Genomic DNA, 12,263 nt, shown 5'->3' on the forward strand with positions numbered 1-12,263 from the left:
ACCTTAAAGGGATATGGAAAGGGTTTTTGATTGGCAGTTGGGAAATTTGATTTAGTTTTCCATAACAATGTCTGCGGCCTTCAGAGTAAGTATGAAAAATAACTTCCGTGCATCTGAGAAAAAAAACAATGAAAATAGCAAGGTATGGCGCCTAAAAGGTTACAAATGATTCAAAAGTACATATTTTGAATACTGTTCTGACAATTCAAGCCAGACAAAAATTCTATACTAACTTCACTTGCTTCTTCTCAAATCGCTTTGTGCGTGTAACGAACGGCTTTTTGTAGACGGGAGAAAAAATAACAATAAAGTCAACTTTAGTCGCCCACACCACATAAATATTGTTTGGATCATTTGCAATTTCACAGCGGGCTAGAGGTTAAATGCTGATAGAATTTCATTCCGTAACGTGCGGTCGATACTCTTCATTTCTTTCGATGGTATTGACTGGCCCAATCGCACGTTATTAAATTTTCTCCATTAGAAGCACAAAACCATTATTTCCAATGTACTCTCTGTGATGTCACAATCGCCATTCGCACGTCATGTAAAATTCACAAGGCAAAATTCTGCATTACCACTGAGATTGGAAATCGGGCGCCTCAACACATTGCGCCAAAATTATCTCGTACGAAGAACTGTGGGAACCGCGAAAGAATCCTACGAAATTGTTTTCATTTAAGGGAATGTATATTTTGGGTGTATACGCGAGTAAAGAACGCAACGAGATTTACGGCTTCATCTTATCTGCCAAGGACATGAAAAGAAATGAGTGAATTTTCCCCGCGTAACGATGAAAAAAGCGCACAGAACCAGGAATGTTGCGCTTCAAACGACGAGATGCAGGCTGATATGGCGTGCAAGAAAACAGAAGTGGCAGCGACAGAACAAATTCAGGCCGAACAATCTTCGCCGGTCGATGGTAAATCCAAAGATATCGATACTTCTCCAAACGGAGAGAGGACCAGTGAATCTTCCTATGGAACGGAAAATTCGGTGTTGTCTTCCCATCAGAGTCTGCAAGCGTTGCAAGCGTTGAACAGCGTGAACGAGCAAGAAAGTGATGAAACACGAAGTATAGAGGAAATAGAGATCGGGTTGTATGAACAAGGACCATTAAATGAAATAGCAATTGAAGAAAATGATCATGAAAGCATTCGAGAATGTGACTCGAGTTGCAGCAGCCCCCTTTTAAACGGCCATGTTGTTGATAGTGATGTTCACATCACAACAGAAAAATCGCAGGAAACTCATTCAGGGACAAGTGACAAGGAACTGAAGGAAAATGGAAGATATTTTTCATTATTCTGTAGGAAATCCCGCACTTCACCGTCAAAATCGAACAGGTCCAATGGAGATGTAATTATTAATATTGACGTTGAAGAAATTTCTATCCATGAGTCTCCTCGCCGCAAGTCGAAATACTCTCTAAACGACCGTTTGAAGGGCTGGTTTCAACCCATGGACAATAAAATGAACATGAAAGTTTTCGGGAGTAGAAGAGCCTTAGCAGACGAACTTATACGTTACAGTAAAGTAGGATGGATTATACATCCAACAAGTGCATTCAGGTCAGGGAATAATTATTGTTTGCAAACTATGTTATTGTTATGTTTTTGCCCTTTAGTTTATTTTCGTCCCTAATGCTTTTGATGCCATTTCTATTTACTTTGATTGATCGTTCTTTTTCTCTACCAAGGAACATCCTTTATTGTGGCTTAAATATTGAAGACAGGAAGTTCGTTACTGAAACACTGTTTTGTGACTGCATTTCACGCTGAATAATGTAAACAAAAACTCCCTCACTTTTCTTTAAAAGGGTGGAACTTGTCACATCGAAACACATGTATTTTCCCACTTGCCCCACAAAAACCTCAACCCTGATTGGAAATAACTAAACATCGTTAGAGGAATTTCATTTGCTTGTGATTCGCTACGCTGTGATTACTTCATGTGGCCGATTTCCGTCTCCGGCTTTAGTTTAAATTTTAATGAAGCTCTATTTGCGTACAAACTAGTTCTTTTATTACGGCTTTTTCCCTATGCAAATCGAAATAGTCACTTAAAAAAACCTGTGAAAACTCGCTGTCCTCCTTTGTTATTTCGCTTTCACCAAGTTTTTTCGGTTAACAACCTCGCAAACAGGTGATTTTTAAATGCTCTTCTTGTCGCCCTTTAATATTTTTCTTGCCTTTTTTTTCTTTTTACACTCCATTAGAGTCGGGATTAAACATGAAAATTCAAAAGAAAAAAAACATGTGTCTGCGAAGCAGGCTTCTGAGAGCTATTGATGAATTGTTTAACGAATTTCATTTGCGGCCAGGCAGAGATTTTATGAAGTGATGATTTATCATGATTAAATCTTTAAGTCATATTGCCAACACGATAGCCTGTCAAATACCCTTGTTTAATTAACGAACCAAAGGAGTCGAAACGTTTCGAAAAGTTACTCAAGTAGGTTGCAAATTGCTTGTACGGCGGATTAGACATACTTACCAATTTTAAAATAAAATTTAGTTTAAATGGTATGAGGTTATTTTCAAGAGGACTAGGGTATATGTTTACAGATTGTTTAGTCTGAGGGGAAAGATTAAAAATAGCGTAGCACGTGTTACAATTTTTTTGTGTTTGTTTTATGTTCATATTTTATTCGGTGAAATATGATTTACGCTCAGATATCTGCTGAGATTACGAGACTTTTTACGTAAGTTTATTTCTCTCGTTTTTTGGTCGTTTGTAGTAAATATTGATAACACACACTGTATCCACTCATAAGGAAAATCGATCATTGCTGTTGATGTAAAGAACTGAACGCACCGCATAATTAAACTAATGAGCAGGTCGTGAGGTTTCATGAAAAGGTGAAACTTGTTATGGATCATGATTGATTTTCTGATGGTCCCCGTGATTCGATCAGCATTTTCTACAGGAGTGATATTTTCTTTAATTGTAAACTACCGTTATGTAAACTTTATTTAAAAGAGCCCTGCTTTGTACCCTTTATATATAGTCTGTGCGCTTTGAAAACGGGAGATTAAAAGTTCAGTGCTGAGAACGGAATGGATCGTAAAGAGAATTTCAAACGTCGAGTTTTCCCGTAAAGAGAAAAAATCCCGTTTCGCGAAAAAGGCGACCCGTTACACACTTTGCTCCGCTAACGAAATTTTTTCATGGGGAGTCCATTTTAAACTGTCATAAAAAAAAAAAATGATGCTCAAGTTTTGCATATTGAAAACTGTCTTTCGAATCATTCGGGTCAATACTTCCTTCAACACAGAATCAACATTACATTCAATAACGAATTCCAAAAATTGCTCAAGAAATTTATGCTTGAGCAAGTCATTGTTCCTTTTGATGCCCTTCAATTGTAGCCTTGGCGCAGTATTAAAAGTCTAATGACAAAGAGAAGCAAAACGATGTGCCCAATGAAAATTTGAGTGCTGTAAATTAGTTTTTTCCTTAATGCTCTCTCTTTGTATTTTAAAACCTTAGTTATTTTAAAGGGATTATTGGTAATGGGAATTCGTGTTCAAGAGAATCCGTATTTCTCTAAGTGCATGCATGTTTGCATGCTATACAACATGGGCGTTAAGCCAATAAGTGCGTAAGTAACCTTATTTCAACTCTAGTTGATGAGGCTGATTAAGGCCCTAGCAGTACATACTAACACGCCGAGAAAAGTATAAGAAAATAACAAAAAAAAATAGTTCAGGATATCAAAATTGATTAGTTAATGACTGAATTTCTAACAAACTTAACTAGGTAAACAATCCTAGCTCCAAAAATTACAACAGAGGCAAAATCTAAGACTCTTCATTACAAATGTAGCTCTCTTACAGCATTCTTAAATTCCCTAAGAATCGTCGTTGAGCGTAATACATCCGGTAATTCCACACTTTGGCACCAGTTTTAAACTGTAATCAAATTGTATGCTTTTGGGAACAAAATCTGTTAAAAACTGCATCTTCTCCAACTTGGGGCTTCGTTATTCAGTAGTTAGTTGGGCCTAAATTGTGCAAGGTTTTGTTAAAAACGGTAATTTTCGTCTGAACTTTCTTTTAAGCCTTCGCTCGCTACAATTTCTTTAATTTTAGTTTATCTACCAGGAAAAATTTGTCACAGTACAAAAGGGATTTATTTTATACGCATTCTGTTCATGGCATAGTGTTTTAATCTCAGAAACTGCCCATAGAAACCTTTAACATTTTTTTTAATGCTTGAACCTGACTTCAAAGTTGGCTAAAATCACGAGTTTGTTTTTTTAAAAAACAAGCAGTGGGCTTGCGGAAACTTAAGCCATTTTGGCACAAAAAACGCATTCGAAAACGAGGTTTTACCAAAATATGTGGCATAGTGACAATAATAAGACACGTTAGTTTTTTACTCTGGAAGGGCTTATTCATTGGTTTTTCCCAAAAGCGATAACTAAGCACAATTGTTGTTAGCAGAAAGTACATTGATTCCGACGTTGACATTTCCTTCGCATCTAGATAAAAGCCTGATTCAAGTCCCGTCGTTGCACGCGTGTTAGAATCTAAGATTCTCAGTGAAAATAAATATTTCACAACTTTTGCTTTAACTTAAATTGTCATTTTGATCTCTTTTGATTTTCAGGCTCTACTGGGATCTTATGCTTCTCTCGTTGCTGATCGTAAATATGTTCGTTCTTCCCGTGGCGATTGCTTTCTTCAATGATGATATGAGTCCTTCTTGGATTGCTTTTAACAGCATTTCTGACGGAATCTTTCTCTTGGACATTGTTTTAAACTTTAAAACTGGTGTGCTTATTCACGGTGCACCCAACAAGTTTATTCTAGATCCGAAGAAAATCGCGATACGGTAGGTAAATTTTTCAATACTTAAAAATTTATTTTTCTCAGTTGACGTTTTCTTGGTTTTTTTAAGTTTGTTTCACTACTTACTGATAATTTCATATGAAATATTTAGATTGAGGGTGGGTCATCTTTTATTAACAATGATCTTTCTCGATTTCCAAGATAACGTGTTCAATTAATAGGTCAAACACCTTTACTGCCAAACAACATGTTCCTCTTTGTATTTTGATTTCCAAACCACGCCTTAATAATTTCAACATAAATTTCTTTAATGACAAATATGGGCTGAGAAATCGTTACTTTCCAATGACATGCGAAAAAATATTTTTAGCGCATTTGTTTGGCTCTACTTTTCCCTTGTCAACCCTTACCATCATTTTCACGTCTTACCGTTCGGTTTCGGAAACAAATTAGAAGAAACCTCATTCTCTGACTTCACCCGTTTGACATTAATTTTAAATAGAGTTTTCAAATTGATTTATCTATGAAACATCCGCCCATATTTTAAGCAGAATAATACCGAAAACAGTGTTTTGTGAGAGCAATGTTGTCGCTGTTGTTGTTTTTTTATTTTTACGGAACTACCTCATAATGCTTTCTGAAATTTCAAAAGGGTATTTTTGATATTTTCAATCTCTTCTCCCTCCCTCCTTTGAATGTCTTTGAATTCACGCAAGCGTGCAACACGTGTGATCTCGTCACTGAGCTAATTATTTCTACAAAGGTTGAACTTGAATCTGAAGTTCGCACTAGTTTTTCTTGAAAAGTGGATTATTGTTTTGTTTGCCATCTCAAACTTGCAGCTGTGCAGAGTTAAAGACTTTCAGAGGCTCTACTAACTGCTAAATTTTGTATACTTTTCGTCATACACGGCGGCACGGTGAAAACGGTTTTGCTAAACAACGGCTAAACTTTGTTTAGATTATCAGGCCTTACACTTTGCATTTTAATCATCCAAGTAATTCCAGATAAGAATCACAAGTGGTGTCATTTTCACAGGTACGCCAGGACATGGTTTCTTATTGATCTAGTTTCTTCGTTCCCGTTTGATTACGTCGTTTCCTCGGCGACAAGCTCGGGTTCCGGACGATTGTTGAGTGCATCCAGGGCATTGCGCATTCTACGCATGGCAAAACTTCTCAGTTTGTTGCGCTTGCTCAGAATATCACGTCTTGTACGTTACGTTCATCAGTATGAAGAGGTGTGTGAAAATTTCCTCAAAGCCTTTGTCATTTATGTAAAACGAGGAAGTTATGTTGGCCTGGACTCAGGAACGTTAGGACAAGGGTTGGAGCTCTGTTTGGGGGTCCTTGTGTTTTGTTCTTGCAAGGGCTTCAAAATCTGCCCTTCCAAGGCCTGCCTCTCTCATCCTCTGGGAGTGTATATGGGTACAGGCAAACTTTCAGGGGAAACCTGATGAAATGCTGGAGGGGGAGGGGGGTGTCTTGAATGGACTAATTCCCATCCAGATCAGGAGGAACAACTGTACTAGAAGCCGTTTCATACTCAATAACAGGGGCGAGTTTTGGAAGATTTGTGAGTCAGTCTCATCTGGACTTCAAAAAACTTTCGGTGAACTATTTCTAATGATCGACGTAATGTGATATATTTCTCGCAATGAAAATCTATATATCTGCTGGAAAGCATTTCCTGTGTGTTTCGTGTTGGAAAGTTTCGTAACAGAGGAAAAAATAAAATAAGAAAGGTAGAAAGCTTTAATCTCGGTTAAGAAATAGAGAAAGATTGATTTTTTCGTCTTGTCACGAGCGTGGGACGAGGAAAAATTTCTGATTCACCGTGAGGAATCGAACCTCAGACCTTCTGATCCGCGCTTCGAGAGGAAAAAACTGTCTTTTTTTTTTCACAGACAGGACAATTTTTACCATGTTCTCACGTTTTTCTTTATATCCGGTAAAACTTGGAACAGGTTTTAAATGTGACTCGCTCAGTCATCCGGTTCGTTAATCTGATAAGTCTGATGATGCTGGTAGCTCACTGGAATGGTTGCATGCAATATCTCGTACCAGTCCTCAACGATTTCCCGGCGAACTCGTGGGTTATAATTCATGACTTACGGGTAAGTATGGTTCACAGTTTTAATAGAAGTCTTTAAGATGATTGACAACTAGCTGCAGACACAACAAAATGATCAAAAAAAGCGAAGATTATCGATTTAACCGCATCTTTTTGTACGTAATTCGTTTTCATCGGTATGTTACTGGTTCCAATCGATTTTATAGGCCACCGCTATACAGGAGACACTGATGATTCTGAAATTGTAAACATTAATCGCAAAAAAGCCCTCGAATGAGGAACCGCTATCGGAAACGGACACCGCACAGAACTTGCCTTTATCACTGTGCACCAACCCCAGCGTCAATCTTACATTCACCCCAAAAAAAGGAGAGAAAACGTAACACGGCAATTGCTTTTATATTTACTCAAACTTGCAGCCGACGACTTTCAAATGCTTCTGTCGTTACAATAACGCATGGAAAATAAATTTCATTTCTAATGCAAAGATTTCCATGTTAATTTTAATGTTCTCCTCTGGTCATTTACCGAGCCATCATTTTTCGTTTGGTGTAACCAAAACTTTTATCGTCAGCCAGGAGTCGATGACTCAACGCCTTCCTTTCCCCTGCACCCAAAACATGCGACTTTAACGTTTTCTTCTTTTTCGTTTAGGACAAGGCATGGACGGAGCAGTATTTATGGGCTCTTTTCAAGGCTTTATCACACATGTTATGCATCGGATATGGAAGACATCCTCCTCAAAACATTCCAGAGACTTGTGTTACAATTACCAGCATGATGTCTGGTGCCACATTTTACGCGCTTTTTATTGCTTATTCCATAAACGTTATCCAGACCATGGATTCCCCGAGTCGACATTACAAGGAAAAGGTAGGAAGGACTGACTGATCCAGATATTAGATACTTAAAACTGACTTAGTTATTGACGAGCATTTAATAGAGTAGTTGCCGGGTTGATTGAATGACTGACTGACCTACTGACTGAATGATTGGCTAACTGACTGACTGACTAACTGACTGACTTACTAACAGACTGACTGACTACTGACTGACTGACTGACTGACTGACTGACTTACTAACAGACTGACTGACTACTGACTGACTGACTAACAGACTGACTGACTGACTGACTTACTAACAGACTGACTGACTGACTGACTGACTGACTGACTAACTGACTGACTTACTAACAGACTGACTGACTACTGACTGACTGACTGACTGACTGACTTACTGGCTGACTTACTGGCTGACTGACTGACTGACTGACTACTGACTGACTGACTGACTGACTGACTTACTGGCTGACTGACTGACTTACTGGCTGACTTACTGGCTGACTGACTGACTTACTGGCTGACTTACTGACTGACTGACTTACTTACTGGCTGACTGACTGACTTACTGGCTGACTTTCTGGCTGACTGACTGACTTACTGGCTGACTTACTGACTGACTGACTGACTGACTTACTGGCTGACTGACTGACTGACTGACTGACTGACTGACTGACTGACTTACTGGCTGACTTACTGACTGACTGCCTGACTGAATGGCTAACTGCTTCATTGATTGATTGGTTGACTGATTAATGTCTGATCGACCGATCGAAGGACAATTAGACTAGACTGAAATAAGAATAAAAATAGTTTTTAATCGAATCGGAGTGAACTGAATGAAATACAACGATACTAAATGACTTATTGCCCACTGATGAAATGAATGACTGAAGTCATTGACACGAAAAACGGTTGGTTATTCAAATTGTAGTGCATTATTTCTTATTTTTAGATCCAACAAATTGAGGAGTATATGGCTCACAGAAGACTGCCTGTTCATCTAAGAGATAAAATTACCAAGTACTACGAGCACCGATTTCAAGGAAAACTTTTTGACGAGGAGAAAATACTGTGTGAAGTTTCTCGGCCATTGCGTAAGGTAGGAATGAAAAGTGATTCACGAATAAATTGCAAAACCAAGCAGTTCTATACTTATTCGAAAAGATGTAGTAACATTTATCAGTGTAAGAACTACTACGGCTGAGGATGGAAACGATTTACACGACTTGCGAATGACGAGTTAGGTTCAAGTTACAGGATCAAAAACGTAGCTATTTTCTAAGAATACGAGCAGTCCCTCCTTTTCGGCAAACTCCGTCCAAACGAAAAAAAAAGGAGTCTAGCGCGCGGCGCGGAACTCTTTCTGCGCCTCACTCCCAGAGTTCCACGCGGTGCTAGCAAATTTTTTTTGGGACTTGCACAATGGACTTCGTTGAAAAGGAGGGTCTACTATTTTCTTTAATAATACTACCATTTCTTTCTCATCGTCAGGCAATTGTCAATTACAACTGTCGCGAGCTCGTCCGTGCTGTTCCATTTTTCTATGATGCTGATCCAGATTTTGTGTCAGCCATTATAACCAAACTCGACTTTGAAGTGTATCTGGAAGGTGACGTTATTATACGTGAAGGGGAACTTGGAACTGAGATGTATTTTCTTAAATCTGGGGTAGTGAGTGTCTCGTGTGAGGGAGTTAGTACAGATGATCTCTCTGATGGCGCATATTTTGGAGGTGAGTTTAAAGCAACTAGCATTTACGCTCTCGATTATCTCGAGCTCAAGTGTAATAGTAAAATCTGCAAATCCCAGAACTCGTGTGAAAAAAGACGACGATGTAAATGTACGCTAGGCCATCTATACAATAAAGCTAAATGGGATGATTCAGTCTTCTAGCTTGATCATATCTACAATGAACTGCTTTGAAAGACTCTTGCCCTTCCTTGGACAGCGAAGGGATTTAAAATCTACCAGTGCTTAGTTTTTTGAAAGGGCGGCAACACCACACAACGGATAAATCGCCGTCTTACGAACAGGTGTTTACAAAACGTACAGCACTATCCTCCAGATAGGGATTTATTCAGCGGATATCCTTAACCATCCTTCGACGCTAATTTATTTATCACAACGAATACCCATTCATTATTAGCTTATCTTACCTTTCATTATGCAGACACCATTGTATATTTTTCCCCTCTCCCGAGATCAAATGGAATAACCTAGATCAAAACTTTGACGAATTTCTCTCTATTTTTTATATCATTTTTGCCAATGATCTTTTTTCTCAGAAATCTGCCTTCTGACACATGCAAGACGCACTGCGACTATCGTGGCAAAGACTATGTGCGACATATTTATTTTACACGCCGAAGATTTCAGGGAGGTCGTGGAAGAATTTCCAGAAATGCGACACGTTATGGAATCAGTGGCATCGGAAAGATTGAGCAGAATGGGAAAATCAGTCGACTTTTCAAACTCCGCTTGCCCTTCCAGAGAGTGTTTACTTGCCAAACTTCAAACCTCAGCTTCCAGACGGAGCAGTATTTGTTGTAGTTGTACGAATTTACTTCAACCCCGAGAAAATAATCCGGAAATTGTCATCACCAGAGAAGTTTCGTCAGACGATGGCAAGAGTATCAATATAATAAATTAGAGCGCTTTTCGATCGAGTGTCGTAAAATAAAACCCAAAGTAATCTCAACAATCATCCAGAAGAAAGAAAATACCTTCAAGAACTAAAGAGAACTCAAATAAAAAAGCAAACAAATTGCCCAGAGCTCTGGAAAACTCGGGCGACAAAGTTGTGGCTGGTTTTAGTTTTATATCTGAATGGTTGAGAAAGTGGCGTTAGAATTTTGGAATAACAGAGTAAAGTAAAGAGAAGCCAAAACAATCTCGGATTGCTTTCGACAGACAATTGAAAAGTTCTTTTAGATCAATTCTTGCAATTTATTTTTCAGAGGTTTACCTTTCGATTTTCGTGTAGAGGTGTTGATCTCTTTTCAAATGTTGATATGAGGTTTGATGGCGTAGAGCTGTGCTAATATGTGCAACGAAATTGGCACCAAATATGAAAAGCATGTGATTAGGTGAACTCATCTATTGTCGAAATTTGAAGACTTCTAAAAGCGAGATTTGGCGGTCATTCCTAAGTTTTTAAAAAACCAGCATTAGCATCTTTTCCTTACAGGACTTGTTACTTTTTTAGAAAAGATAACAGGTCTTGTGAAGTAAAAATGTTTCTGGATGGCAGACTTTGCAATAACCTATTACTATTTTTTCTGTTTCTCAATTTGCGGGAACACCCTCGGGCTCTCTTTTAGGTAAGTCATTATTGCGCTATTTTAGAAAACTAGCGAGGAATTGAAAGAAACCATATTTAGCAGAAGTGAGTACTTAAAGTTTTATTTGTGACTACAGCTTCTTGTTTTACAGAAAAAAAATATTCAAAATAAAAATCTGCCAAAAAAAAGTATTAATAATCGTTTTTAACTCAACAAGGTTCATATGGTATTTCAACTGTGGGTTTAGTGGTTCAAGATCACAGATCAGCCTTAATGTCTACAATATCATTTTCCTGGCATTTTAATAGCAATAGCGTTAGCCTGATCACTTTTTACCGCAAACAACGTTTAGATGACTACACATTTGAGCTCGTAAATTGGTTTCACCCAAGGACATTATATTTAGCGAAGGATAACCCACGCGGTAATGAGTTTCCGTGCGGGTTGAGGATCGTGATTTTTATGAAAACACGAAATAAGAGTCACAGGAGATTATTAAGAAGAAATAACTTAAAGGCAGCATAAATATATTTTGAAACTGCCAAACTTTCAGAATGTCCGAAGAGAACCCAATGCGGGTAAGTCAATGTAGTGAATAGAGCTTTATTATATATTTAACCACTAAGGAAGTCAAACACGCCGACATTACCTTGCGTTTGAGTTTCAAATGCAAAGAAACTGTTAAAGTAGTTTTAAAATGTAAGATATATTTAATAAAAGGGACACGAATTTGAAGAAATACAGGATCCATAATCAGAATCAGGAAATAACATTTGTACATATACTTTGTCTTGACTTTTGCGTCTGGGAAAGTTTTCTTGATTGGATAAATAAAAGTGCTTGATATATTTATCATCTGGACTGCTCACAGATAACTTAACTTTACAAGTCCAACCCTTGTTAGCTGATATGCATCACAGCAAGGCTTAGAGGAGATTCGGATCCGTACCTCTCAGATTTACTGGTTGAGCGTTATCACAAACTGAGCTATGAAGCAACATGTTGGGAAAGTAGCATATTTATCGTCTTCTTCAATTCCATAATTAAAGGAATTTGAAAATGATTGAATGAAATAAGTTACGTTTGACTCGCAGATGATAAATGCGTGAGGATATAATCCTCGAAGGTCTCATAAGTTCGCCAAGTTCGTAACATCTCTCTCTCAAACTTTGAATTTTATTTTTACTGAAAGCTGGGGTATAAGGCGTTTCGGTTTTAACGTGTCGTGGGTATTTTGTTCAACTAGAGATATTTTGCTGGAAAAAGATAT

General features: G+C 38.1%; 1 protein-coding gene across 1 annotated transcript; it reads left to right on the forward strand.

Annotated features, from left to right (window-relative positions):
* The first annotated feature begins 347 nt into the window (after window positions 1-347).
* LOC113683581 (potassium/sodium hyperpolarization-activated cyclic nucleotide-gated channel 2) lies at window positions 348-11,729 on the forward strand. Its single transcript, XM_027200836.2, has 8 exons — window positions 348-1,571; window positions 4,615-4,839; window positions 5,835-6,036; window positions 6,763-6,912; window positions 7,524-7,742; window positions 8,665-8,811; window positions 9,204-9,444; window positions 9,998-11,729. Exons 1-8 carry the CDS (start codon window positions 769-771, stop codon window positions 10,360-10,362), a joined length of 2,352 nt encoding a protein of 783 aa, XP_027056637.2. The 5' UTR covers window positions 348-768; the 3' UTR covers window positions 10,363-11,729.
* Window positions 11,730-12,263: the final 534 nt, after the last annotated feature.

This window comes from Pocillopora damicornis, chromosome 4 (genome assembly GCF_964200805.1).
Source record: "Pocillopora damicornis chromosome 4, jaPocDami1.2, whole genome shotgun sequence".
In the NCBI taxonomy this organism is placed as follows: Eukaryota; Metazoa; Cnidaria; class Anthozoa; order Scleractinia; family Pocilloporidae; genus Pocillopora; species Pocillopora damicornis.

Bases quoted from the DNA above. Each gene is read 5' to 3' on its own strand.
- LOC113683581 (XM_027200836.2), top strand. From the start codon at position 769: ATGAGTGAATTTTCCCCGCGTAACGATGAAAAAAGCGCACAGAACCAG. The intron at 1,572-4,614 runs GTCAGGGAATAA...TTTGATTTTCAG, and splicing joins CATCCAACAAGTGCATTCAG to GCTCTACTGGGATCTTATGC. The intron at 7,743-8,664 runs GTAGGAAGGACT...TCTTATTTTTAG, and splicing joins GTCGACATTACAAGGAAAAG to ATCCAACAAATTGAGGAGTA.